We start from the raw sequence: 24,388 nt of genomic DNA on the forward strand, positions 1-24,388 counted from the left end.
CATCTACGAAACATCAAAAGAGAAAACAGCTCTCTTGCCGGAGCGAACCAACAGTTGATTCACCCTTGGCGCCTGAAGATCTGCTCGCTCCTATGTCGGATCGAGTCGCTGAAGCTGAACACACCACGAACTTATTCCACCGCCGCACACCGGAGAATCTGAGGAAGCCTTATACCGACAGTGCTTCAAGGAGACCGAACCCAGGCGATGTTATTCACCCACCTCCTCTACCCTCTAGATCCGGGAAAAACCCGAACTGGAACACAACCGAACTGGAAAAACCAGTCGGAGAAGAACCGAATACTCCGGAAGAACAGAAAAGAAAAAACAACTCCCAAATCCCATAACACCTTATTATCGACCCACAACCACCGCCCACAAAAACCCGCAACCCGCAGGCCACAACAACTAGATCCGGGAACCAAGGAGGAGCCGGAACAAAATGAGTACACAGGCCGCCAATCGGAGACTCATCTGCCGGAGCACAACACAAGGCAGACCCAAAACGGAGAGGGTCCAAACAGGAAAAACGGAAGGGAGAGGAGGGAAATGGGGGGGGTGGAGCCGGGAGGGGGAGGAGGGGGAAGGAGGGGGCGGCAGCCCCCCTCCCCCTGGCCAAAAATCAAGCTTTGGTTTTGCTCTAGAGATAAAGTAGGAGTTCAAAGTTGAAAAAAAGAGTGTGCCTATATATTTTAAAGATGAGACCTACACAATTTTAACTAATAAAAGATTTAACGTAACAAAATTGCACTCGGGAGAGAGTAGAGGTGAATGGTAGGGAGAAAGAGAACACGCGAGGGGGAGAGAGAGTGTGTGCCATTTTTTAATTTTAATCTCAGCTGTCCAAAACAACGGTCGATATATCCTACCTCTCCTAAAGAAGAACCAGTTTTGCCAATTTATCGCTAGGCAATTTTGGTCCAATTTGGACAATTTTGCCCCTAGATTGTTTGGCCGTTGTTCTTGGTTGGTGGTCCTCAATTGTCATTTTACGTGTTTGGTATTGTGGAGCACGTGGCGCGATGGGGTGAACTTCAACAGCAAATAGCCACATAAAAAGGCTTTTCTTCTCTACCGGAGCTGTACACACATCAACATTGACAGAACCGCCTGAGCTGCTCTCTCTCTCTCTCTCTCTCTCTCTCGAGCTCTCTCCACTACAAACCCCCAAATCAAAGGTTTTCCGTCACCGAAAGCGAAATCCGGTGTGTTGGAACCAAAGCCCAGATGGGACGGGGTTTTTCTCTTTTTTCGATTTCTTTTTCTCTATCTTCCATCTGAAGCGATTTCTTCGATTTCTTGTGCGAGCTCTATTCGGTCGAGATTTCGGAGCAGCCAGGTATCTCTATGTGTGTGGTAATCGTATCGCCGATGTGTTGATTCATGCATTTGTGTGTGTCCATTTTTTACTGTTGTTCATACAAAGAAATTTATTGCACGGTCTTTGTGTTGAGTTAGATCAAAAGAAAACAGGGGGTTTGTTTTTTATATCTTTTTGGGTGTTGCTTTTTTCCATTTTTTATTTTGTTGGGATTTACTTTCTAGGTTTTAGCTTTTTCTACAGGCTTTGTGTTGATTTGGATTTAAAAAAAAAGAGAGAGAGAGGAGGAGAAGGATATGCTGTCTTTGGGGTGGATTTGTGTTCTTAGTTTGTGCTTCCATAGATGCTTTTGGGTATCAATTCTGTTCCTGCTTGTTCTTGCATGTTTTCCTTTTGTTTTCACTTTCTACAGCCGTGTGTGGTGTTTGATTTATTGCACGGCCTTTGTGTTGAGTTAAAGCACTTATGTGGGTTTGATTTTCTGTTGCATGTGCTGTTTTAAGCACTTATTAGAAATTGAACTCAAAAAAATGAGGCTTATAAGCAGCGAGAGAAGAGATTTTTCCAAGGGTGGTTGGCCTTTCTTCAAAAAAAAAAAAAATTTCCACAGCCCTTTATGTGTGTATATGTGTGTGCACACGCGCATCCCTTACGTTCATATGTGTTGACAAAATGGGAAGGGTGACCCTTCCCATTTTGCCTTGGCTTGGCAAGTCTGAGGGCCTGTGTGGCTGTGGGAGAGTAGGCTAATTGGTCCTCTCTCAATGGGGCAACTGTTTTTGCAGCTATGGTGGGAAACCCCTTTTCTTCTGCTCTCAAAATGCAAACCTGAGCCTCAACTCTTTTTTGTTGAGAAAATGGGACCGATTTCTTGGCTTGGCAAGTTTGAGGACCCATGGGATAGTAGACTGATTGGTAAGCTTATGATGTTCTCAAATACAAGGTAGATAAAGCTGATTGGCCAAATGCTTATGTGGTTGGTGTTTAGGGTGTAAACAGTTGGGCCATTTAATATAAACTTTCCTTGCCACATATGAATGTGTTTTGTTCAGATGGGTCTAACTGATTGCAATCCATTTGTGTGATGTGGAATAATGCATTTGTGAGTTGGAAAAGCTAGACATTCAGTAAGTCAGACACCGTAACCGTTACGAATTGCTATTGACCCGGCCATAAGGGTGCTTATAAGTTTTGATGCATCATACCCTGCATGTGAATTTTTCATCCGATGTATCAAATAAGTTAAGTTGAAATGATAAGAAAATGTAACGATGTTAGAATAAATACCCCTATAGTTTGATGTATTTCACCACTATGCATCTGTTTTATTTTTCAATAGGCCTGTACAACTCCTTGATTTACAGGGCATTCTTGCAGAAATTCTAGAATTTTTGACAGGAAAGGGACTTATCCTAGCTGATGGGGAGATATGGCGTGTTAGACAAAGTGCAATAGTCCCAGCATTGCATCAGAAGGTATCAAGATGGCTTCATACGTTCGCTTCTGTTTGGTTTGATCTTTTTCCTTCATGTATTGGTGTTTGGTGTCTTTTTAACTCCATTGGTTGAAAATTGTTAGCTTGTGAAATTCCCTGAGTTCGAACTATTTTAGTTCCAGCTTATTTTCAAAGATAAGATCGCTCTATCTAAGTATTGTGTTATCCTTATAATCTCTGGTTATACTTATAGGATGTAGCAGCAGTGATTAGATTGTTTGGACAAGCTATGAATAGACTGTGCCAAAAGCTCGATGAGGCCGATTCAAACAGAGAAGAGTTGTTCGGTTGAAGGCTTGCTAATTGTTCCTTAAACCCAATTGGGATTCTTGAGTCTAAATTTCTTGGGTTGGTTCTCCATTATTGGTATTGCTAAATATGATTCTTTTCCCTGTTTGGTTGCAAAGAAAAATGCAAAATGAAAGAGGAAAAAAATAATATTACATGCTCTTTGATCTTTTTGCTTCTATATTTTTCATTCAGTTTTGAATCTTTTGATTCTTGGATCATAGTTTCTCAGAGATGGCGCCATGGACAATCAAGAAAAGCAGAACAGGTTCAGTACCCTCAAGAATCATAAAAATCTGTTTCTTCCTCTTTGAAGAACTAATTTGTTTTTGTGTGTAGACTGCTTCTTCCATCACCTTCAAACCTTCCCAATCTTCTAGCATGAAGAACTTGCAATCCAAAGACTTTTTGCTTTGTCTAACTTGCACTAACTCTACTTTGATGCTAACTTTTTTGCAATTGTATAGATAAACCTGTAGCCAAAGTTGTGCAGTTAGTCATAGTCATAAATCGCAGCTACTTATGTGTAGCAAAACTTTGCAGACATCTACTTATGATCAAACCCTTGATCAATCTTATGTATACAACTTTTGCTACGTTATCCACATTTATAATTTTAGAAACAATCAAAATCGATTTCCACAACGGGCATGACACACGTGCTTTGCACGTCGCAATGCACCTAGTAGTGTCAAAAAAATTGTGTTAAAAATCTATATTATAAATAGAGCGATTTTTCTGTTAAAAATATTTAGGCGTATAAATGAGAGCAACCTCTATAACCGTTAGATCACTTCATGTTAAATTTATTAGATCATTTCTTTTTTAAAAGATACAAAGAATATTCTTCTAATAAATTTATCTCGATCCTCATTTTTTAAGTAATGTATCTCAATGTAAAATAATGTTGCCTTATGTGATCAAATAGGAAAATATCTTAAAATGGTATTTGACACTTTGTGGAAATTACAACTATTTCGTAGAGCAGTTAGATAGTGCAGAAAATTTGTTTAAGTTGAGAGTATAATACATTCTGACGTGCCTAAAGGCATCCGCTAGTTCTCTATGCATAAGTGAGCGTATATATGAGAGGCCCGTTTTATGGACACAATCTTTAATACAATTGTTGACACAAAAGTACTCGGAGCCCCACGCTAATAATCAGAGCGAGGGGTGGATCCATTAATGGGCAAGGGAAGTCAAGTGACCCCACTAAGTTGGAAAATCCACAAGAGGAATACAAAAATTTTGGACATTTTTGATAATTTTGCCCCATAGGCTTTTGAACTTGTAGTTGTTGCCCCAAAGATAATAGAATTGCCCCATAGGTTCTATATCCTTTGGTTCTTATCCCATAAGTAAAATAATTGCTCTCATTTTTTAGGTATATATCTCTCTCAACAAGAAAGATCGACTTTGGGTCAAAAGGATTGACCGTGACTTCTTTTAGGAAAAGTTATTCCATGCTCTTGAGGTAGGTTAAGCATGAATCTGAACCACACATTTAGATGAGTTTTACACAGTTGGAAGTGGATCGCATATATTTGTGTGATCCAAGTTTGTGCACAACCATATTCCAGGGTCATTGATTAATTTCTCTTTTTCTTGTAGTATGCGTTTTTGGAAGAAAATAATTTTCATACTCTCTTCTTCTTTTTTACATAGGCACCCCTTTTTTTTGTCTTTTAGTGTGAATTTTATGTGTAGTTTTCATCCAAAAACAATAAAAGGAGTGGACATATTAAAAAAAATATGAGTGCAAAAATCATTACTCTTATGGAATTTTAGTTTTATGGTATAAACAGATATCCTTTTTGTTGTGAGAAATTTTATAGATAGATAATTCACTTAATCACTTCTTGTATGGCATTTCAGTGCATGTAATTTTTGTAAGTATATTGTAAATGAACTATATAAGATCAATAGATATCTTCTTAAATCCTTTTTTATGTTGGTTTAAGGTTTAGGGTAGATAACTGACCTCATTACCAGTAAATTCTTGGTCCGCCACTGATCAGAGTCATTCAATTTGTTTAAAGAACCTTGATAGGATGCATGACAATGGGGACATGAAAGAGAGTAGTCTGAGATTTGGGTATGAATTTGAGCGTGTGCTCCCTTTCATGTTCATGTTCCATTTTTCATGTACCATAACATTTCTGTTGTTTAAAACATGGTTTGTAAGAGTGTGCCGTAAAAAGTAATTCATTAGTATATCAGTGAGGACTTGATTCATCCATTCAGTTTTTATCCTATCAAACTTATATACTTGATCCATTCATTTAGTTTTTACCTATCAAACTCAAGGACAAATACCGATCAAGCTTTTGCCAAATCCAAATGAGTGAATTTTTTTACGAATAGTCTTACAAACATGTTTTAAACAAATCAACAATTCCAATTATTTGCGTGAGACTTAAAATGGATCCCATACAAGATTTCTAATAGCGGCGACAGGGACTTCTGCCGGTGAAATTGGGAGGTGGATTTGGAGGATTTTATTGGTGGTGGTGAAGGAGAGGTCGTGGGATTTGGTGGTCGATCCGAGAGAAGAATAAAATTAAATGAATTTTGATGCAAAATTTGAGTAAAAAATGGATTTGTCATTGGAGATGATGATATTAAATGGAGCTTTTACTCAAATTTATACTCAAATTGAATAATGAGTGGAGATGCTCTGTGCATTTGTGTGGCTCTGATTATATTAGTACTCAGTTCCTTCCCTTTCGTTCACTTTTTACTTTAACAGAAGTCGCCGTCGTGCCATCGTGGATCGATCAAGAGGGGAAAAAAAAATGGCGTCTCATATCATCCCGTTTGACAATCTAATTCCAATTTTGAAGGCGGATATATGAGGAGTGATTTTGGGACGCGGGGGCTCTGCTGCCCGGGGGCGCAGCAGCCCCTACCCACTCTCTTTAAACGGCACCGTTTTTATTAAATAAAAAATCTCAACCAGCAATTTGCAATCCTATGGAGCAGAAACGTGATTATGAGAGTTTTAGAGACAAAATTTGATTATATCTCTTTAGAATAATATGATCAGAATAGTAAGATCTTCACACCCGTTCAAACAAATTAAAAATTGGACCACTTAATTTTTTAACCATATTTTTTAATATATAAACGGTCTAAAAAAATTATTGTTCAAATTTTCACTCCGATTGAATCGGTACAAAGATCTTGTTATTCTTATCATATTATTCTAAAGGGTCGTACGTATTTGTTTCGAGTATTTGGGTAAGTTAACACCGACATACGTATTTGTTTCGAGTATTTGTCAATGTAGATATGTACAATGTTAAGCTCGTTAAGTGGTTGACAGACTCTGAAGAAGACAGACTCGATTTCAATGGCTTGTATACGGTGCGAATGAAGTATTAATGTGTATCATAGTTCATCCGACGCATTGCTTTCGTGTCAAGGGGTTTGAGCTAAAGAATATATACACGTAAATATTGGCTTGGCTGGGTAATTTCGAACTCGAGCCCACATGAGTTGAAACACAACCACCAACCTCTCCATGTTTTGCATGGTTTAGAGCTCATAAACTGAAAATCAAGTGGGTCTAGCTCAGTTGACCACTCTTGGACACTTCTAATCGGGAGGTCAATGGGCCAAATCTTGCCAAAGGCAAGAATCCTTAATTTGTCCCTTTAGAGGGTCTTTTCCTTTCTTTCTTTCTTTGGTCCTTCCCTGTGATGCGCTTATAGAAAATAAGAGGTCAGACATATCTTTTAGCTTCGGTTTTATCCGAACCCTAAATATTATTGGCGAACCTGAATGAATTTTTTTATGTTGGATAATAACTTTTTCGCCCCTGTGAACTGTATATGTAAAACTGAAACTATGTGAACTATATATGTGACCAGAGGGGTATTTTTGTCCGAAATAATGAGCCAGGACTATATCAGGTAGCAATAATATGAGAGGAGACTAATTTGGAGAAGGATCCTATAAAAGGGCCAGCCTCTAAATTCCCAGCTTCGTTATTTAGTTGACTCTCACAAAATAAATGCATTCTCCGTAGTTTGTATTTTGTAATTCATACATGATGTAATTAATCTCTCGATTGAACCAAACAACACAAAAACAAACCAAAGCTCATAACCAGAAAGAGCCTCGTTCGCATAGTGTTAGTACCAATAGCATTCAAGAGTCAAACAATCAACAACCCTGGAACTATTTACCAAAACCTCCTCTCTTTTTTCCCCCAAGCTATAGAATAAGAAGTTTCGTAAGAACATAGTTAAGAGAGAGAGAGAGAGAGAGAGGCCACAGAATTACTCTTTGAAACTTAATCCATGGTGCTGCATTCAGCGATAAGCAGAGTGCAGAAACAAAAACAGAGAAATAACACATTACCACCAGATGACAGACGTTTGATTCAATCATCTGATTTTAACTAGATCAACCACGCACAATAGTTGCATTAGAAAATGTACTCTGGTAATTCAAGCGGGAAACGTGCCAGCTCAACATCAAAAGGGTCACCTTTGGGATCTGCCAATCTATAAAAAACAAAGTGAAGAAAAACTTCTTGTCAGCAAAACAAGAAAATATATGGACATGCCACCTTCATAAAAATTTAAAAAAAAAAAAAAAACCGTGATTTTCTATCACAATTCCCTGAGAAAACCATATGAAAGCCAATCAAACTCCAAGAATTCAAATGCTTCAAGCATGTATTCGGCTGACGCTTAAGATTGGCTTCCAAACACCCTATGGTTCTGAGGCCAGTTAACAGATTGCATAAACCAGGCTAAATTATAATACACACCCTCAAAGGTTTGCAGTGAGTTAGGTGCAAATTTATCTGCAGTGGCAATGCATAATCTTGAGCAGTGTAAGCCCGTATTTCACTGACCATAAGAATTTCACTAACGGAATAAACTCAATCAACCAATTTGAAGGACCTATCTACGTCATGTTCTGAAAGGATGACACATGTTGTCAGGTTTTTATATGACTTTTTTTTAAGTAGTAGTGTCAGTTGGGTGCTTGGGCAGAGGTCCTCGTCCTACATTCTAAGGAAAAACAGCAAAAAAAAAAAGAATAACTTATCGAAGTAGCTACATAGAAGGTTACAGAAACATGTGAAGAAAACTGAATAAAACAACACCGTGGCAGCAAAATCGAACAAGTAAATGCGTGTGGGTACATTTGTGCGTTACTGGGTGTGTGGGTCCAAGACAAGGATATGCTTTATGTGTGATACATATTCTTGGGGATGTAGGAGCGGGGATGGATAACTCATCCAAGAAACACTATGTAGTAAAAATCATTACATTGCTGAGTAGCAAATTTTGCAAGCCTTGGGACTTGAGGCCCTCTAAATGTGTGCTCAACCTAGTCTGATCCCAGGCAAAGCTTAATACCAGAAGCAAGCCGAAACAACTACATTTATAACCTAACTTAGACTAAATAGAAAGCACCTTATCATTGTATTCTCCGACTGGACAACTTTTGAAACCTAATACTCCTCTCCAGAGAACCAATTTAGTTCCATATCACTCCATGGATGGTCTATGATACATAGCGCCTAAATATAACATAAAAGTACTAATTTCAAAATATTACCCTGCATACACAAACACCATACCGTAGATGTAGATGGGTTTGTTTCCTAATTCCTACCAAAATTTGCTCTACAAGAGCAACGCTTGTAGCATTTGGATTTAACTTCAACCATGCACAGGCCTACCTATCCTCACAACTTTACAGGCCCTCTAGGCAAATGAGGTTTTGGTCGAAGGCACCATTCCGTTCAATTGAATTAGAAGGCTTTATACTCTTAAATATTAATTCAAATTTGCTCTGGCCAGGCATCCACCCGGATATTATTACCCGAAAGCTAAGAAAATTTAAGCCTGCTGCCACTAATAGATGATTGGTTCATGCTGATAAGCTGAAATATGAAGGCACGACTCTGTTCAATAGCTTGGTTTACTTATTCTCTAAATTAATTCTCCACGTGTACTTGGAAAAGAAAAAGGAACTAATAATGTAATGGATCAGGAGCCATCAGTAAGTGATAAAAAAGAAAAAAAAAGAAAAAGACAAAAGAAAAGAGGAGCCATGAGAAACTTGGTGAGTTATTATCACGTAATCAAATGGTTCCATCCTACAAAGTATAATTCCATTGATGAAAAAGCACTGATGAGTGATGGCAATCCACAGCCATGAGCCAAAACAGTAAGAACAAAGTAAAGGCTGGATGATTTAGGTAGAATCATCAACCGGAGGCCAGGGTTAAGGTTGTTTCAAAAATAGAAATTCATTAAAGTAACAGATCGAGGCATACCTGCCAGGGACAAATGTGAAACAACCCTCAACAGAGCCTGAAGAAGATGATAAAGGTGTGCAACTCTCATACACAAACTCTTCCTCGCCCGGACGTAAGAGCGGAAACTGCAAATAAGCAAACTAAGAAGTCATTTAACAAAGTAAATTAGTAAGCATACGAAAAATACACTAGCTGTAAGTTGCTTATCAATAAAAGGAAACTAGAGACATTTCAACATTGAAAAAAATTTGTAGGAAGTTTCTGATTTGAGCACTTCAAAAGAAAGTCAAAAGAAGTACATTTGTACCCTAGGTCACACAGCTGATCAGACACCCAGCCCATATTTTGGTTTTGGGTTATTTTCCCCATAAGAAAAAATTAAGGCATCAACAAAAGGCCACCCATATGCAAAAAGAGGGCCACAAATGAAAAAGAATGGCCCAAAACCCAAGTATATATGTCAAAAATTTCTATAAAATCAAGGATTTGGTCAAGAGTTGGGCCATACTCCTTGACTCTCCTTTCTAATCTGTCATCAGGCATAGGTCTCCTCCAAATCTATTACTGATCTGTATGTCCTACTTCTGCACTTTCTTTCATTGTGTTTCCCCGTTAAAGTTTTGCACCACTTTGATTGTGCTCTGTCCTGGTCGTTTTCCAACTTTCTTCACTCGATATGAACCATATAACAATGTGCATGCATATCTGCTCCAAAATCAGGGTATGCTATCAAACAGAAACCCCAAAAAATTCCTCCTTAAGTCAGGATCCATTACAGTCGTAACATTGAGATATAGTACCATATATAGAAGTATCCTACTGAACTATGAAGTCCCAAAATTGCTGTCATTTGCAGGTTTGACAACAGAAACAGTGGTATGCACTTACGGTCATAATGGGCCCTTTTACTTTACTTTTACCATAACCTATTCCACAAAGACATTGCCATACAGCACAAACCAGCTTCAAGTAGACAACACAAATAACTAATTGTTCTATCCAGTTCATCCATGCATATTAGAATTTCACTCGAAAGACTTGAAAAAAAGAAAGCAAATATATTTGAATCTTCTTAAATTCAGTACAGAAATTTAAACCATGAAAATGTTATGAAAACACTGTACCTTTCCTATAACGGCTTCTCCATTTATATCATTCACGACAATATCATTAGCACGGAAGATCAAGTGTCTCCGATACAGTTGGCAAGAAGCAAAGGACATTCCATAAATACAGCATCCTTCGGGCAAAAGGGACATGCGCATCGAATAAGAAAAGTAAAACTTCTCAGATTCATCTTGAAGGTTACCGAATTCCGGGACAAGCACAGCTGAAGCACGGACCTTCACTAAATTATCTCATCTTAGTTTCTATATAACATCAGCAAACAACAGAGTAATTGAAACCAAGGTTGTCAAATCGTGAACCGAATCGAAAATCAAAATTATATTTGTGAGCAGTGAATCACTTCGATTCGGTCATCATTTACAAATTACACCTACGAAAGAGGTCCTAATCAATAAAATTGTTGTCTCAAAAGATAAATTGATGATTACATGGTCTAAATGACAAGACACTTGCTTTTATTGCAATCAGATGTGGGTCATAGTCCCACCGTGATCTATGTTTCTACATAATGGCAATAAGAACTCAAATATCAGATGACATAATCCATATATGAAATTATAATCGTCCCAAGATCAACAGGTTTCAAGATCGAAATTCATGAAGTGTCTCACTAACACGGGCACATTCAAAATAAGTTATGTATACAAAAAGTTTCTGCTCAAAACCAAAAAGACTTATTTCAAATGATTATCGTTTTTTTTAATAGATAAGACGCTTAGGCTAGGTTTTGGCCAAACTTTATTCTTGGATCATTTTTTCATAGTTTTTTTTTTTTTTTTTTGGTCTTCTATGCACTTTTGTTAGTATTGCGTCAAGTTTCTTTGAATGATTTATTCATCTAAGAGGAGTCCGAAAAAAATAAGAAACACAATTGAAAAAAGTTCAAATTGTTATGGATTATTTCTGTCCTTTGAGAAATTGTAAAGCTTTTTGTCATAATTTGTAACTTTGTAGATTCCTGTCGTCGAGACAAATTAGTGATCCAAAAAGAAAAAAATGACGCAAAACTAACCAAAGTTAATATAAGAAGAAAATTTTGCTAAAGATAATCCAATAATAAAGTTAGGCCAAACTTAGCCAGCCTGAGGCTTTGAGCCATGCTGCATTTATGATCTTACATAACATCATAGATTTGTGATGACTTTACATATTAGAGGAAACAAGAACTTAGAAGACAAAATAAGAGACATGCATTCATCTAAGTTATTATTATATTCAACAAGATTTCTGACTTCTTGTATTATTGTTCAAGAAAAGTAAGAGAGTCTTTAAAAAACATTAAGTCCATCTGATTTGACTAATAGCATGTAAGGCTAACTTTAGTTCATCAACATAGCAATAAATAATTCAAGAGTAACATTATTTTAGCCTTAAACATCTTTAGAAATTGTATGTTGACAATGTTGAGGGAAAATTCTAACAAACTGTTTAAGAACTGGATCCTATTAAAATGCTCGAATCACCAAAAAAACCAACATATATATTGCATGGGTATTGTATATATTTGTACTAAGCAATATGCAATTATAGTTTTTATTTTCTTAAAAAAATAAAGACGCAAGAAGGGTTTCGAAGTCATAGGATGTGATAGGTTCAATATTGAATGAAAAATAAATTTTAAATCGAATCAAGAATCATATGGGTCAACAATTCCATCCCAATCTCAATTCACCTACACATTCATATCCTTTTTGCATGAATCGTGAATCATATGATTCTGATAACTATGATTGAAATTATCATATCAGCAAGAGGAAATGTTGATAGTAACAACAGAAGAGGTAACATGCCAATATGTTATAACTAAAAGAAGGTATTTATAGATATATGCAACACAGGAATTAATTCCAGTGTGTGTCGCTCGATTATGTTTTCCTTTCTCTTAGGGGAGTGGGGAGCTCTAAAATCCTTACCTTAACACCATTTGTTATAGCAATGGAACATTGGGGAGCTTTCTCAGGGAACAGATTGATGCCTCTGATTTTTCCTTCCTCGTGTAGTCTAATAACGCCACTGTGCAAGCGGTGGCCATGTTCTTCCAGCCATAATAGCATGGCATCCTGTTGTTGACTACTTCCAAAATCCGGCACCAACCTAATCAGTTCCTTGGGTACACAAGGAATTGCTCCGCCATCAATTGCCAGCCAATTCCGGGTACCCACATAAAGTTGACCATTTTCACAGTTGAAGAAGAAAGCCTTTTGTCTGTAAGAGGAAGAAGCAACAAAAATAGAATTCCTACCAAATCCACGCTGGAGTACAGTACTCTTTGTTTTACGGATTACCAGTGTTTTAAGGATTACCAGATGAAGAGGTAACAAGTACACATTCACAAGGTGGTCATTAAAGGAGTAGCCACCTAAAAGGCCCAATGAACTTCCTAGTATGCGTCCAGTAACTTCATCCCTCTTCATGTCTTGACCATCGCAAAACCGATAGAGAAGCCTAGTGGGAAGAGGCAACTTTACTTTCAAACTATTTTCCAAACTTTTTATTTCACCCTCAGATGCACCCTTACGCAGTGTAGCCAAGGCCTCCGGAAAATTAGCTGACAACCAGCTTTTAAGTCTGCCCCAACATCTTTTGACTCGTCCAACTAAGGGCCAAGGATACATACCAAAAGCTTCCCGCCATACCTGATAAGCGACCTGGAGAGAGAGAGAGAGACAGAGATCATCCATATCCAAGCACTAGTAAAAACGATCTAACAAATTTCTTTTTGGTGAACACAAAAAGTCAAGTGCTTTTAAAAGCTGCATAAATGATAATGTTGCTAAAGTTATATTTGGGCAGTTAAGAAACAAGGAGATTAACTTCCATGTCTCTACGGTTTCAATTTCACAAAACTCGGAATGAGAGCTTTTCCACTCTCTTGCTTTCTCTCAAAAATTTCAACCTCTGATGAAACACCGATTGCATGGGAGGATTAATGAAATCCTATTGATTTGGATTGTTTGATTCTCAAAAAAAATTGTCGCATTCAGTTAAGTTCTTCAATTAGTTAGGTGCAAGGAAAAGAAAGGGAAAATCAAGGAACATGAAATTTACAAGGCAAGTCAATTAATTATGTTTCGGTCTGGGAAACAAGAAGGAAATGAATGATCATTTCTTTGAGATCCACAGTTTGATTGGCAAAAACGAATGTCGATTGTGGGAAAACCTATGAAAAGAAAAGGGCAAAGTCTACTTTGACCCCCTATGGTTTGGGTCATGTGCGGATGCACCCCCTATGGTTCAAAAGTATGCACATAACACCCCTGTGGTTTTTGAAGTGTGCACATAACACCCAATTTTGTCTATTTTAACGGAGATGTATCTCACACTCCTCTTGAATTCCAATCCGAGCCGTTCATAATGTATTAATCATAGAATAAAGCATCTCTGTAAAAAATCAACTAGATCAGACATCAATAACTCAATGATAAAATTCTTGTTCAAATGCATGATAAATTTAAATTTGAAAAACTTCATAATAAATTCGATTCAACCATGAGGTTTTCATTTTTTGATCGACTTGAACTTTGGTATGGATGTAGTACTCGTCAAACTCTTCAATACCAATGGTTCAAATACAATTTTTAATACAGGGGATGGATTGGTTAGATTCAAGGAAGAAGAAGAATCAAAAGACAAGATAAGGGCATATTAGACTTTTAATGCGTGTCCGTCATACTTGATGTTATTATGGATGGAATTGGGTGTTATGTGCACACTTCACAAACCATATGGGGTGTATCCGCACATGAACCAAATCACAGGGAGTCAAAGTGGACTTTGCCCAAAAGAAAAAGAAAAAGAGACTACCCAAATTAGGAAAAATGGAGGTCATTCTCCAAGATAGGCTCAATTCAAATAAATAAAGATCTTGAAAAAAGAAAATTGACACTATCACGAGAGTGACTCAAATTTAGAATCAATTGCTCACATATGGATTTCAAAATCTAATTCAAAGCTTTAGAAGGTTAAGGATTACAGTTGTACAAGAATCCCAAAACACCAAATATATCTCTTTTACCTCTATTTCATCTTCCACTCAAGTTTTTCCAACCACGTATACTTAAACCTCTTGTTTTACATGTTAAATTTAGTATAAAATCCCTTGATTTAAATCCAACCTCTACCCAAACGGAGCCTTAGCTAACCAATTGAGGATTACTAATCTAGGGTTCTTCAGTATTCTAAAAGACGGCCTAGGCGGCCGATTAATCGGCGCCTAGGCACTAGGAGGTACCCCACCGCCGCGCCTAGGGTCCTAGGCGGTTGTCTAGGCGCCGGGCCGATTAATCGGTCACTAAGCACGATTAATCGGCTAAGCGGGCTAGGCACTAGGCGGATTAGGTAGTTCTAGGTGGACGATTAGGCAGCTCGGCGGTGTAATTTTTTAAAATTAAGGACTAGGCGTTAGGCGGGCTAGGCAGCTAGGCAAACAATTAGGTGGCTCGGCGGTGTAGTTTTTGATTGCAGTGCCATATTTAATGTTTTGTTTTACTTATGTTGTTATATTTGCTCTCAAAACTTAGGGAGGGGGTAGGAGAATATTTTAAAAATTAAATAAATAGAAAATCCGCCTAATGTCTAGGCGCCGATTAATTGGCCTAGGCGCTAGGTGAGTAGGCGGTGCCCAGCCGCCTGACTACCGCCTAGCGACTATTAGAACACTGGGGTTCTTTGCTTCAGCAAATTTTTTCAATTTTTCCCTTAATTTCGTCATATTCTGTTTGAATGCCACAATTTTATCAGAACCCAAATAAACCCAACGTTGAATAAGCAATTAAATTTTCTGGGCAAAGGGAATGGACACCATACGTACACACACACACGTACATACAACTATAGAGATGGAAAATGTATGTACCTTGAAGGGTGGGATTACCAACCACCTATACTTAAACCTCCTATTTTACAAGTTAAATTGAATATCTAATGAGAGTGAGTTATGTCCAGATGAGGCGGACACCGTGGGGTTTCCGCCACCGCTATTTGTGGGCCCTGTCGTGCGTTCATTGAGGTAATCCGAATCGTTCATCTTGTACAGCTCGCAAAATAGTGTATTCAAACAAAAAATCAACTTTATCAAACATTCATATGTATATTAAAATTTGGATTTTGGTTTACAAAATGTAGGGCCTGGATTCTGTCTATAGTTTTTAAGTTAAAATATGCATGACCATCCGTTTTATAAACCAAAATTCAATTTTTGATATACCTATGAATGTCCAATAAAGTTGATTTTTTGTTTGAATACACTATTTTGCAAGCTCTACAAGATGAACGGTTCAGATTACTGCAATTAACACATGGTGGGGCCCATAATGGGAGGCGAAAACCCCATGGTTTCCACCTCATCCGGAAATAATTTTTTCTCATATCGATCCCTTTATTTAAAATCCAGCCTCTATGACTCTATCAAAACAGAGCCTTAATTAACCAATTAAGGATTAGTTTTTTTTTTGTCAAAAGTGAAAAGATTGTATTGATAAACGCCTAGCGGCACTTACAAAACTGAAATCATTACAAAGAACTTGGGCGAAGCCAAACTAATCATCTAACAAATACAAAATAAGTAAATCACAAGACAATCAATGTCTTCCATTCTAACTCAGGCATGGTCTGACACAATAGCAACACTTTTAGCTGCCTAACATCTAATTAGGAGTCTTATATCAGAAAAAGTGCAAAGTTAAGGGCAAAAGACACCAAATGCCCAGACGATCCAACCAAGTATAAAGAACGCACCAATGAACTCCTAAGAACTACAGATCTTTAGCAGGGTTAGTCGCTTTAGCAAAGTTTCAGGTTCAACTTTTTGTTAGTTTCTTTGAGTTCTTGCATGCCACCATTTTCTCAAAACCCAAACAAATCTAAGGATAAGCAATTAAATTTTCCCAGAAAATGAGAACAAAGACACATTTTTTTTTAACAAGAGCATCTCCGGCCCTTAAACGACAACATTAAACGAGACCGAACAATAAAGAGAACCTATACCTCTCTAAACGCCAAAAAATATCCAACTTGTTAACAAATTGATCAAACTTTTTTTTTTTTTCATAACTCAAGTGCGCGGTCAGCTTATGCGCACCTCGACTAAGGCCTTGTTTCACTAACCTTTTAGGACTTCTAGAAAAAGTGCACGTTTTGTCCTTGTTAAAAAAAATTCACATTTGTTAGTTTTGCACCAAACTTTTGTGGATTATTGATTTGTCTCGACGAGACGGATACACATACAAAATATCCACGATTACTCTCTCACCACACACACACACGCACAGAGAGAGAGAGAGAGAGAGAGAGAGAGATTAAACAAACTAGAAAGAAAGAAGCTCTTAATTTTAATCAAGGCCGTCTCGTCCCATCAAAATATCTAGTTGTTGGTTTAATTTAATATTTTACTTTAATTTAATTTTAATCACGTGGGTTTTTGTGGACCCGAGGACCCTGCCGAGCGGCACCCCTGCCGAGCGGCCAATCCGGCCGTTCATGTCAAAATCGACGGCCCAGATCGAAACATCTTTTCCTTTTCCTTTTCTTTTTTTTAAATCCATTCGGTATCTTTGCATCCGGGCCGTCCAAAACACTTTTGGACGGTCGAGATGCGCTCGGCACCCCTGCCGAGCACCCCTGCTTGGCAGGATCTCCCAGTCCGGTTTTTGTAAAGGAGGTAATATAAAGGAGTGGAAATTCCTTTTGAATTGGTCTTTTTGTTTTACTCCTAATTATTAGTAGCATATTGTTGAGTAAACCCACTTTAGCTTAAAAACCTCCTATTTCTTCTATATATCATAGTAGTTGGTTGCATATATTGTATATAAATCTAATACATACTAGTCGGCAAAAACACAACTATCAGACTCTTCCTCTTTTAAAAACACAACAGTGCCAGAAATCTTTCTTCAGTATTTGGCCATCTTTTATCACATAAATTTGGTACTGTATTTATACGGATTTCGAGAGTCGGGAAGCTACATGGTTCGTGAGTTTGCTTCACTACACAAGAGGGGTATATCGTTCGTTCCTTAGGAGAGCGCTATCACGTGTCTCAGACTACCCCACAGGCTATTCTATTCCTTTCTCTATTAATTTATATTACGGTATTTGATCGATGAATATTATTTAGAATTATTATTCTACCAGAAAAATCCTATTGCATATATTTTTCCCAACACTAGTATTCCTCTCTCGCCAAAAACACATAAAGCAATAATGGGTGGAAATTTGGTGTACCTTGAAAGTGGGCGTGGGATTTCCAAGAGGGTCCTGAGGGGAGGAAAGGTCGAGCTCATCGGCACAGAATTTGGACCAGAGGGACTCGTCGGCGGCCCAATCACGGAACTTCTTGTTTAAGCAGCCGGCCGCGGCCGTGTCGGTGGGACCCAGTTTTGATAGAATCTCGTGGATCGCAAGAGCTCCTACGCTGTCCAAACCCATCCCACTCTCTCTCTCTCTCCCTCTCTCTAGTTTGGGATTTGGCCATTTGGGGACGGGGTACTGGAATTTACTTTTTTTTTTTTTTTTTTTTGACAAGGAATACTGGAATTTTTTTTTGATCCGCAAGGAATACTGGAATTTACTGGAGTGTTGATGTAACAAGACATTGGGGGCTTCCCCAAGTCTTTTACGCCTTGTTTGGCTGTCATATTTTTGGAGAGAGAAAACAAAATTATGGAGTATTCGGTTTGTGCATTTTTTCGTTTTTAGTAAAAAAAAAATTACTACATTTTAACAAATGTTTTAATTTTGGGAATTGATAATTCTAAAATTGGTTGTGTTAGGGTCAAAGAAAATAAGCAAAGAAAAGACTTTTAAAGTGTATATGAACAGCTCAGATTCATTGCACAGTGAATCTGAGCCGTGTGCAGTGAATCTGAACCGTTCATGTATACTTTAAGGGTCTTTTCTTTGCCTATTTTTTTTGCACTTAGCATTTCTCTTTCAAAACTCTTTTTGTTTCTGCCAAAATCTTTTTTGTTCGTACCAAAACTCATTCATTGGATGATTTAATTGTCCTCCACTACAACACTTAACAAAAATACCTTTTAAAATCCCATAAGTGCAATGTGTGTTTCAGTTCCACGTTTCAAGCAAAAATGCAAGGATTCATGAACAAATTCTAGAGCTAATTTTAGAAGACAAGCAAAGAAAAATTAAACATCAACCAAAAATGCGATTCACGAGCAAAACTAAAGGTTACTTGAGAAGATAAACAAAAATAATCCCCTGGATTTGAAGGAGCATTTTCGTAAAGTAAGTTGCGTAGTGAATGGCAATTAAGTCATGCAATAAATGAATTTTGACAGAAAAAAAAACGATTTTGATAGGAACAAAAATGATTTTGGCATTATCTAACTCCCTTTATTTTTTAAAGAGAGTTGGGCTATATGCATCCAAAAAAAGTAAAAATTTCATAAAAATTCAATAAAGACGAAAAAAGACCAATATCTGTAATTCAGTAGAGTTACGTTACATCCTCATCCAAATTATAAAAAATTGCCTTGATAAGTTACCTTAAACTACTTGATCTAAAGCATTTGTATATTTTGAGTGTTTGAATCAAGAATTTAACGAACTCGAACAACATTTTTTCCCCCTCCAAAGCTACAGAGCTTGTTATATGATAGTAGCATGAACTATTTCCTCTTTCCATTTTCATTAGTGTATTTTGGATAAGGAAAATGATTTTTGGCAGTTTTGATCTGAACTGCACCTTATTTGATTGATAAAATCCCATCCTTTATGATCCAAACTGCTTATTTGTGAGCCCGTTGACACACCGTCCATTTTTCTCCAGCTTAATATTGTAAAGATTTGATTGTCTCCTATTATTTATGATTTTATGTACTTCCTCCGTCCATTTTTAAATGTCTGTTTCGTAACTCTAACTTATTAAAAAGATATCATCATTATACATTTCACATCAATTTTTTCTTCCACTTTTTCTACTTACCCATCATTATTACACTTTTATTCACCTACTTTTCAAAATGGAATCTACTTTTAGGGACAAAATAGACAATACACCAACTTTTACCCACTAACTTTACAAAATGGACACTTATTAAGGGACAGCCCAAAATAAAATACTTGGACTCTAAATAAGAGACGGTGGAAGTAGTAATTTTTATTTGGTAGGACTCGCAATAAATAGTACGAAGCATTCAAGGTGGACTCTGAATGCGCCAAGTTCTTTTACCCACTAACTTTACAAAATGGACACTTATTAAGGGACAGCCCAAAATGAAATACTGGACTCTAAATAAGAGACGGAGGAAGTAGTAATTTTTATTTGGTAGGACTCGCAAATAAATAGTACAAAGCATTCAAGGTGGACTCTGAATGCGCCAAGTTATGTGTCACTCAACTGAATGGTATCATGGGGTCCGGCTTCGGCATTTTTGGTTCCTTGCGGCTTTTTTGGGCTTTTTTTCTGTTGTATTTTTGTTTTTTGTTTTGGTTTGTAGTTTGTACTTTGGACCGATAGTGTCCTTTTATATATATATATATATATATATATAGGAATTTTCAAGTGAGGGATCCCTCATTTTACTTTCATTTTCCGATCAAATTTTAAAAATCCGAACCGTTCATTGTGTGCAGAACGTAATTTTAAGGGTCCCCCAAGAGAAATCAGCAAAAAAAAATGACCGGGAAGGGCATCATCCGAGCAGTTTTTTTTGAACCGTTCAATGGAAACTGCTCGGATGAAGCCCTTCCTGGTCATTTTTTTTGCTGATTTCTCACGGGGATCCTTAAAATCACGTTCTGATCACTTTGAGCGGCTCGGATCATCGAAATTCAATCGGGATGGGGAGTCCCGCATTTTAATAAAATGAGGGATCCCTCACCGGAACCTAACTCTATATATATATATATTATGTTTCTGCTTTGATCAAAAAAAAAAACTGAATGGTATCGATGGAACCATTCTACATCCAGTAAAACACAAAAAAAATTCTCCTTTTATTAAATAAACATTAGTAACAAGCATAACGTAAAAGAGCAATAAGTTCCACGCTAAGCCAAAAAAAAAAACAGAGCGACAAGTTCCACTGGATAAAAAAAACAGTAACAAGTTTCATCTTGTAATATGATGCTTGTTTTTACATATTGATGATTCATGCTTCTATATTAGCAGCAGTATATAATACTTATGAACCCAAGGAGTTGGCTTGGTGGTCAAGGCCCGAGACTCAGTGGTTTGCTTCCTCTGAAGATCTCAAAATCGCTCAGATGTTATCAACTCCAAATCTACACTAGCTTTAGGCTTTCACTTTCGTGTCTCTCTAAAACTGTAGCCCTTGTAAAATATTGGTTTATTAACTTTATTTCATCATCATGGACTCCCAAGCACAGTAATTTTCATAAATGCAAGTAGAAAATGGCCCAGTGAACGGTGGGATTGGTATCCCAGAATTAGTCGAGGTGCGAGTAAGCTGACCCGGACACATGTGTTGTGAAAAAAATGTATATGACGCTCCATGCTTCTTTATGACAATGTTCTAAAAATCGCTAGGTGCTAGTCGAGCGGTCGGCCACCTTCGAGCGATTAATCGGACTAATCGGTGCATATTAATTAGTAAGCGGCAATTAATCATTAATCGGATCTAATCGGATAGGCTCCGCTAGCGATTAATCGGCCATTAATCGCCGTTTAATTCCTTGTTTTAGAACACTGCTTTATGATGCTACTTGTATAGCGGGTGAGGAACATAGCATCACGAGGTCACCACCTTCAAAGGATTCAAATTCACTCCTCCTAGTGACTTTATGCAACAGTGCAACACCCAATGCCAACCTTGAAGCCCTATGGCAACCATGAAGCGCGCAGCTCAATCACCGTCTCCGTTTAAACCCACGGAATGCTATGCCAAGAAACGACGGGTATACCGTATCCATTATTTCTTTGCAATCGGGCCATGAATAAACGATGTGCTACCAACTTACCATCTCTCAGCAAAACCAATAAGCAATGATATTGTTATGGCGAACCAAAATCTCTACTGTGAGGACCTTATAGTTGAGAGATAAAAATTACTACTTCAAATCCCTCCTCCGAGTAACTTTGACTCAGGATATGCATCGAAGTCATGAAATTTGAAACCTTGTTCTAGTCCTAGTGCTAACGATCTTCAGCTATACATAGCACTATCATTGCATGAATTCTTGGAATAATGCATTAAACAAAAGGAGGCAAATTCAGTTTGGCATCTCTGCCAGAAACTTTTCAGCTTACACATCGCACTTGATCGTTCTTTTTATTTTCTACAGAAACAAATGGCACTTGTCTTGAAAGGCTTTGCGTAAAAAGTAACAGAGACGATAATGTTACATACCTCAAAGGACTTTTGAACGGATGCCCAGGGCAGTTTTATCTCATAGAGCATATCAATGTTGATGTCGAACTCTTCCGTTCAACTGGGCCCTTCAACGTTTAACTAACAATCAATTTCACTCTACCATGGCCTTGTGAAATCTGGAACTGTTCTGAAAGACCCAAATGAGCCATTAGAAGCCAGACGTGAGTGAGCAACTCTCCCCCATTTGTGAGCTGCCTGGCATGGTGTTGCCACTGACAATGACTTGCGGCATAAGACAGCATCTCAACCCAAACATGACTCACAACCTTCCATTTCTGTTCATTCTCCATAATTCTTAAATCTTTTGCCAGCCTACATGCATCAAATAGCACGGATTTGCTTCTATCTCCTTTCACTTCCGATGGCAGAACTTTAGTGTTCACTAGAAGCAACTCTGTGCAGGTCTCGTCTACATTTGCTATGGACTTCCATTCTTGCAAAAATTCAATGGCCTCGGCGCAAGTGTCTTGAAACCTAATCTGTCCAATTCCATTGGGAAGCATGAAGGGGCACATTACCAAAAGATACAACATATAATCAGATAACATCTTGCTAATTTTGCAGTTCAAATTTTCCACCAAGCTTGAGTTAGCATTTAAATCCTGGTAGTAGCAGAGATCTGTGGCAATGTGCCAGAGAAGAATGCTTTGGTCAAATTCTACATCTATACTCCAGCCAAGCTGACCCATGTAACCCATGATCTCGAGTACCCGACCACCTCTGAAAGCACATAACTTTTGACATTCCCCAATATGCTTGGCACTTGTTGATTTTTCCATTAGCAGTGTAAATATCAATTCTTTCAACTCTGGGGAAACAGCTTTACTAGTGTACAGGTATTTCTCCAGCTTTTCACGAAAAAACTTTCGGACTCGACATTGCGTTGCAGACTTCTCTTTGAGGCAAAAACTTACAGATTATATTGAGCCATATGATCAGACCATTTCAGTTTTGCAGGTACGAGATGCCAACCTCTGAGAAAAGAGATTATTCCATCGATGAGATTCATCATGATCAGATTTTTGTGCGTACCCCACCAAAGCCTTGTCCAGTCTGAGGAAAGTAATAGAATCACCTCATACAATTCTAGTATAGAAAATGCAGCCAGCAGCGAGCAAGTAATTATCATATTTATGTCTGAGAAATCATGCCAATAAATGATAAACAAGGCAGACAACACTGAAGTGGACAGAAATAAACTTAGCAGTCGGAGGAATGATGACATGCAAGAATAAGTCACGATTGCTTTCGTGTAGAGAACATCGTAAACGAATCCAAGTTCAACCTCAACCACCTTAAAAGCCACCTCCCATGAGTGTTTATGGAAGAAGGACCGGCTTTCTTTGTAATCCTGAAAGCTGAGGATGAGATCTGCAAAAAGCCTCTTGAAAGTCATGAAAATGGAATAAGCGTGATGTAAATGTCATCATCTGGGATGTCGGTTTTTGCTAAAGCGTGGACCGAATCCTCTTCTTGTGGAATTTCAATCAGTGGCCCTTTGTTAATTTTGAACCTCTCAGCTTCTTTGGCACTATAGGCATCCATGAACTTGGCATAGTTAGGCCTGGGGTCAGGGCGAGGGAGCATTGACTCTCGAAACTGAATGCTACTTGCCATTTATTGAACCCAAATCCTCTCACCGAACTTGATCATTCCAGCCACAAGTAATGGAATGGATAGATAATTAAGCGGGCTTCTGGTCCAGGACATGTATAAGATGTAAATGGCTCTCCGAAAGAGCCAGAAAGACTGAAGAACTTTCTCATCCATAACTCATTGTCTTCCAATGAATAGGCTGTGATGGTGTCTGGGCTGCAAAGATAGAGAAGAAAAAGTGGTGCCCATATGGCCATTGTTTCATAGTTTCGATCAAGGGATTTTGTTTTGCAATCTTCCTGGCCATGTGAGAGGACATTTAATGAAAATTTTGTTGCCCATTCTGCTGCTTGGTAGGCAAGCCAGAGAATACCTCTCAGCTGTATCCGGTATTCGTACTTTCTCCTGCTACCGAGGAACACGAGAGCAACTTGTAAAGAGAAGCTAAACAATACTAGTGCCCTCAGCTCCCATAAGTTCCAATTCCTTGACAAGCTTTCAGGGAAGAGCTCAAACAAACTCCTCCTCTTTGCCACAATCAAAGTACTAAAAACTGAAGACGCAGATTTGTTTCAAATCAAAGAATCAGAAACTATGGTTGAATAGAGCTTTATTGACAAACTAACAATCTGTTGAATTACCTACAGCCAGCATGCCTGATCTCTCTTAAAGAGTATTATTGAAGGTTTTAGCCTCGCAAAAGAAGCCACATTTCCTCAAGCACATGGACTCTGAATAGATCAAAAGCGAAGAAAAAAAGATTAAAAGGACGAGGATAACAATCTTCTCACACCATCCCTTATTTTCGGAGATTCTCCTCCTAATGAGACGGATTTTCTTCATTTCGCAGTGATTTTCATGGAAAAAATTTGGCTATGGAGAAACGAAGTTGCCCCTGACCATGTGGCGGTTGACCTGACACA

At 38.0% G+C, this 24,388-nt stretch overlaps 2 protein-coding genes and 2 long non-coding RNA genes across 6 annotated transcripts in view; 2 read left to right on the forward strand and 2 right to left on the reverse strand.

Annotated features, from left to right (window-relative positions):
• Positions 1 to 1,153: 1,153 nt before the first annotated feature.
• Positions 1,154 to 24,388, reverse strand: part of LOC131316851 (probable hydroxyacylglutathione hydrolase 2, chloroplastic) — a 70,682-nt gene continuing 47,447 nt past the window's right edge. Inside the window, exon 8 of the mRNA XM_058346336.1 lies at positions 1,154 to 1,534. Coding sequence (XP_058202319.1) covers positions 1,520 to 1,534 — 15 coding nt within the window. The 3' untranslated portion in view covers positions 1,154 to 1,519. The remainder of the gene's footprint in view (positions 1,535 to 24,388) is intronic.
• On the forward strand, positions 1,198 to 3,302 carry LOC131316855 (uncharacterized). Its single transcript, XR_009197308.1, has 2 exons — positions 1,198 to 1,339; positions 2,699 to 3,302. It is a non-coding gene; the product is annotated as an uncharacterized LOC131316855 (long non-coding RNA).
• The window catches only part of LOC131316848 (F-box protein SKIP16), a 31,817-nt gene continuing 14,806 nt past the window's right edge, over positions 7,378 to 24,388 (reverse strand). For 2 of the 3 annotated variants that reach the window (XM_058346328.1, XM_058346326.1), the window contains one exon: positions 7,378 to 7,615. In XM_058346328.1, the coding sequence (XP_058202311.1) occupies positions 7,537 to 7,615 (79 nt within the window). In that variant the 3' untranslated portion in view covers positions 7,378 to 7,536. Of the gene's footprint in view, positions 7,616 to 9,408; positions 9,516 to 10,514; positions 10,734 to 12,431; positions 13,167 to 17,739; positions 18,026 to 24,388 lie in introns of those variants that run through there. The other variant, XM_058346324.1, reaches the window with a different exon arrangement.
• Positions 14,439 to 17,983, forward strand: LOC131316857 (uncharacterized). The gene is made up of 2 exons (XR_009197310.1): positions 14,439 to 16,889; positions 17,685 to 17,983. It is a non-coding gene; the product is annotated as an uncharacterized LOC131316857 (long non-coding RNA).

The sequence above is a fragment of the Rhododendron vialii genome, chromosome 2a, assembly GCF_030253575.1.
Source record: "Rhododendron vialii isolate Sample 1 chromosome 2a, ASM3025357v1".
NCBI classification, from domain to species: domain Eukaryota; kingdom Viridiplantae; phylum Streptophyta; class Magnoliopsida; order Ericales; family Ericaceae; genus Rhododendron; species Rhododendron vialii.